Source organism: Microtus ochrogaster, chromosome 16, assembly GCF_000317375.1.
Source record: "Microtus ochrogaster isolate Prairie Vole_2 chromosome 16, MicOch1.0, whole genome shotgun sequence".
NCBI lineage: Eukaryota > Metazoa > Chordata > Mammalia > Rodentia > Cricetidae > Microtus > Microtus ochrogaster.
Window position 1 is genome coordinate 52,187,269 of NC_022018.1, and position 4,798 is coordinate 52,192,066.

The 4,798-nt window shown below is 56.0% G+C and overlaps 1 protein-coding gene across 1 annotated transcript; it reads left to right on the top strand.

The window, feature by feature from the left end:
• Nucleotides 1–84: 84 nt before the first annotated feature.
• Barx1 (BARX homeobox 1) lies at nucleotides 85–2,892 on the top strand. Its single transcript, XM_005355157.3, has 4 exons — nucleotides 85–307; nucleotides 1,916–2,207; nucleotides 2,290–2,374; nucleotides 2,728–2,892. Exons 1-4 carry the CDS (start codon nucleotides 85–87, stop codon nucleotides 2,890–2,892), a joined length of 765 nt encoding a protein of 254 aa, XP_005355214.1.
• The last annotated feature ends 1,906 nt before the right edge of the window (nucleotides 2,893–4,798 follow it).

Here is a 4,798-nt window from a genome sequence, read left to right on the forward strand (position 1 = left end):
GCCGGCCTAGAGCCCCTCGCGGGCCCCGCGCCCGAGCCTAGCCACCGTCGCTACCGAGCCGCGGGCGCATCCGCGGGAGCCGCGATGCAGCGGCCCGGGGAACAGGGCGCCGTGCGCTTCGGTCCGCCCGAGGGCTGTGCTGATCATCGGTCGCACCGCTACCGCAGCTTCATGATCGAAGAGATCCTCACCGAGCCGCCCGGGCCCAAAGGCGCAGCGCCTGCGGCTGCAGCAGCTGCCGCGGGCGAGCTGCTAAAGTTTGGCGTGCAGGCGCTCCTGGCCGCGCGGCCCTTTCACAGCCACTTGGGTACGTGCAGCGGATTGGGATTGACGGGAGGGTGGGAGTCAAGTCACGGGGCAGCCCAGAATTTATCTCCACTCTCTTCCTGGAGCGACCTGGGATGCAGGCCCCAGGAACGTCTCTTCACAAGCTCCAACTGAGAAGTAGAGGGTGCAGGCAATGGGCTGCGCAGAAACCAGGCCTTATGTTCGCAGACCAGGTCAGAAGAGTTTGTCCTGTGCTTCAGGGCCGCTTCGGCTTTTCCAGTCGGGTGATAAGCCAAGTCCAGGGACTAGAGCCCGCATCCCCTTCAGACAGTCAACCGATCGATCGCTCTGGATCAAAATGACTTCAGTCCAGGGAAGCCCGAGTTTCTCGTTTCTCGGCAGAGAGCTGTTTGGGCATGGCAGTAGCTGCCCAGACTGGAAAAGCTGGGACCTCTGAAAAAGAAGGTCCTGTTCCCCAGTGCTGGGTGCTAATCGTTGTCCATGCCACCAAGGAGCCTTCCAGAGCCCTCTGCTCTCCAGTTAGCGACAAACCGAGGCCTCTCTTGCAGACAAGATCTCCTTAGGCCTGGTCTGAGGCCTGTTTGTGAGCCATGGCCCCGCTGGCCGGTCCACTTCCAGGTCAGCGTCTTGAATCACTGCTCAGACCTTTTCTGGCTTGGTCTTGTCTCTTGGGGGATTGTGGGGCAGCCTGCCCTGTTCTGCAGGCCTTCTCCATCCTGGCAATAGGGCTTGTACAAACTCTCGTTGGTTGACCTCCATCCTTGTCTTTCGGTGGAGTCGCCCTGTTTCCCCTCTACCGGCTTTCTCCTAAGATTGTCTTCCCATTCCTTACTGCGAATGCTTGCCTCACCCCGATGGGTCCCTTGCTTTGACCCACTCCTTTATGAGAAGCCTATCGGGAAAGAAAGCCTCCTGCATAGACTCCAGCTCGGCCAGCGGCCTTCGGGATCAGTATCAGCCCCAGTTCTGTCCTGGTGGCAGTTGATCCAGTTTGCCTGTTTGAGATTCATCGGGTTCACAGCCTCTTTACTGCCTTTCACGACCAACGTTTCTATAGTTGGTAATTCGTTTGAAGCGGGCAAACAGCTAGTTTAGAACTAGAGAACATGGAGGCACCTTCCCCGGGAAAAGCCTGAGCAGAGAAAACAAGAAAGACAGTTTTCGGGTTCAAAGGATGCTTTGGTGACCCTTCCTTAGTTGATGTCCCGGCTTCAGCCGGCATCATGAATCGCAGCGCAGAGCCGGGAAAAGCAAACGCTCACATTTCCACCGCGCTCTTTTCGGAACGCACAAGCCCCCCTTCCAAATTCGCCTGTTTCTTCTTGGTTTCTCTTTTTCACAAAAGACAGTTCTGTGTCCTCCAAGCAGCGAACTTGCTCTTAAGAACCTTGAAATCCCAGACGCAGCTGCGGGGGTTGGGGGACAACACGGAAACACCAGTACAGAGCTCGGGGTGGGAGGGATTGTTCTTTCTAGACTTCCCAGGATACCTACGTCAAGGAGGCTCTCCCAGAACGGTTGGAAGTCCCTACTCTCCTTAGGGAGTGGTGGGCTCAGGCAACCAGGCGCCTTTACAAAATGCGGAGGACTCCAGTTCACCCTGTTCCTTTCTTTTCTTCTCCTGCAGCAGTGCTGAAGGCTGAGCAGGCCGCTGTGTTCAAGTTCCCACTGGCGCCGCTCGGCTGTTCCGGGCTGGGCTCGGCGTTGCTTGCCGCGGGGCCTGGGATGCCCGGCACCGCAGGCGCATCGCACCTGCCGCTGGAACTGCAACTCCGCGGGAAGCTGGAAGGAACCGGCTCTGGGGAACCAGGCACGAAAGCCAAGAAAGGACGCCGGAGCCGCACAGTGTTCACGGAGCTGCAGCTGATGGGCCTGGAGAAACGCTTCGAGAAGCAGAAGTACCTCTCCACCCCTGACAGGTAGTGCCGGTTGAGGCTGGGCTCAGTGGACAGTAGGCCGGCGGCGGCCTGGCTTGCTAAGGGTGTGCATTGCTCTTTCCAGAATAGATCTAGCTGAATCTCTGGGCCTGAGCCAATTGCAGGTGAAGACATGGTATCAAAATCGGAGGATGAAGTGGAAGAAAATAGTGAGTGTGGCTGGTGGCTTCCTGTGCGCCAGGGTTTCTTGGGCATCGTCCCCGGGATCCTCCAAGAACTGCCTCTCCCCCCACCCACCACCACCACACACTAAGACTGCCCAGTCCACCCAGTGCGCTCTCTTTCTGTTTGGGTTCACTATGGAGCCGATGTTCCTTCCCAGCCCATGCATCTCCTGGCAGCCTCTAACTCTTTAAAGAGACATCTTTACCAATCGCTGTCTCTTTAGGGCTTGGAGTCAGTCTCTGGTGATACCTTGGTTGGGTCCTTTGGTCCCACCTGGGCACTTGGCACGGGGTGGTCCTTGGTCTGATTCACACCTCACTGTTCATTCTCGGAACAGGTGCTGCAGGGTGGCGGCCTGGAGTCTCCTACCAAACCCAAGGGGCGGCCCAAGAAGAACTCCATCCCCACGAGCGAGCAGCTCTCGGAGCAGGAGCGTGCCAAGGAGGCCGAGAAGCCAGCGGAATTGCCGAGCGAGCCCAGCGACCGGAATTGCGAGGACTGAGCTCAGCCCGGGGTGTGCGGCACCGTCGGAAGGAACCCGGAGCTGGCCCTTCCGCGTCCATGCCGTTTGCTTTTTAAACGATTCATTACTACTTTGAATGCGGACAATTAGGGGCCAAACAAGAAGGGACAGAAACCTGAAAGCCAGACCCAGGTCTCAGCGAACTCCTGTCTCCTCCCAGTCTGGGAGAATCGTGTTCAGTGCGGCCGAAGCTTCTGGCCGAAGCCCTGCGCTCCATGAGCATTCACGCCCCGCTCCTTGCCCACACTACCCCCCAACCACCCCCCCCCTCGGCCTCCAGCCGGCCTTCCGGGCCGGACACCGGCAGGCACACACCCGCTTCCGCGCCTTGGGGACCGAGCCTCCGGGTGCTGGCCTCTACGGCCCTGTCCTGCGTTGTCGGCTCCGGAAAGACCCGGCAAATCAGCTGATGCCTGGTCCCGATGTCGCTGGAGGTTCTACCCACCTCTCGCGAAGACGGCGACTTTTTTTTTTCCAATAAAATATTTTATGACACAGAGGGGGACTTGATGGTGGGGCTTCCGAGTCCGTGAGGGATGGAGGGGAGGCAAGGTAAGGTGGGCAATGGAAATTACAGCATCCTCCCCTCAATGGAAACTAGCGATGCTCTCCCTGACTGGCCCAAGTACTGCAGTAACTAGGTTACTTCGGAAATGAACACTAGGTGTGAAGGGCCAGGGTGGACACTTCCTTTCCAGCTGTGTGTGTGTGTGTGGGGGGGGTCGCCATCAGCAGTTGGCCACCAGTCCACAAGTGTCCCGGAGCTCTGAGCCATTTAAGTTGTTGATTAGGTCTCCTGGGGCTTCACCTCTGTGGTCCTTGTGATGTTCCCAGCCAGCTCTTTTGAGGCGAATAGGAAGCCCCGCGTGTCTTAGGCAGCCCTATTGAGGGGCATAGCTTGGCAGGAAATGTCTACTGGTGCCGCCACCAACCAAAAATGTCTCAGTTGTTTGTCCTCGGGGAGGGAGTGATCATATAACCTTCTGTTTCTGTGGTTGGGGGACATGGTGACCATTGCATGGGACTGGAGAGATGGTCATTTTGTTAGCTAAATCTCAGAAAGGTGACACAACTTAACCATACAGTTCCTGCACACTAGCCTTCAAAGCCAGGTCCTCCTGGGGTTCAAAAAATGCCATAGGTTTTGTGGTTTGGACTCATTTTTAGCTTTGGTGGTGGTTTGTTTTAAAGCAGGATCTCACACTGTACCCTCACAATCCTGAAACTTGCTACGTGGCCTAAACTGGCCTTGAACTCATGGAGACTCACCTGCTTTTGTCTCCCAAATGCAGGGATTGAAAACGTTCATACCATGCATGGCAAGTTTAAGAATATGACAGACTCCTGTGTTGGTGACCATCCTCTATTTTTAAAATTTTGTATTTTCACGTATTTGTGTGTCTCTCTGTGTGTAGTTGGGGATGTTGTATGTGTACCTGAGCACAGTTGCAGGTCAAGGACAGTCAGATGAGGGGTGTCAGATTCTCTTAGAATTGGAGTTAGAGGCAGTTGTGAAGCCGAGGGATCCAGGACCAGGATCTTCTGCAAGAATAGTATTCATGATCTTAGCTGCTGGGCTGCTTCTCCAGCTCCAGACTTTTCCTTTCCGGCTAGGTGGTCCTTTCCTAGTACCCAGTTTGAACTTCTCCCTGGAATTTCCAGCCTCGGGGTATGGAAAAACTAGAGCCCACATTTTATGAGGACTTTGTGAGCGATTTTCTTCGGCACCCATGTCCTGCTCGGTCTTTGGGAGGTTGTCTTCTCTGGCTCGGGGTCCTAATTCAGCCTCACCAGCAGCTGTGAAAGAAGGAGGAAAACTGCAACCCTGGCAGCCTGGAAGAACACATCGTGTGTGTGTGTGTGTGTGTGTGTGTGTGTGTGTGTG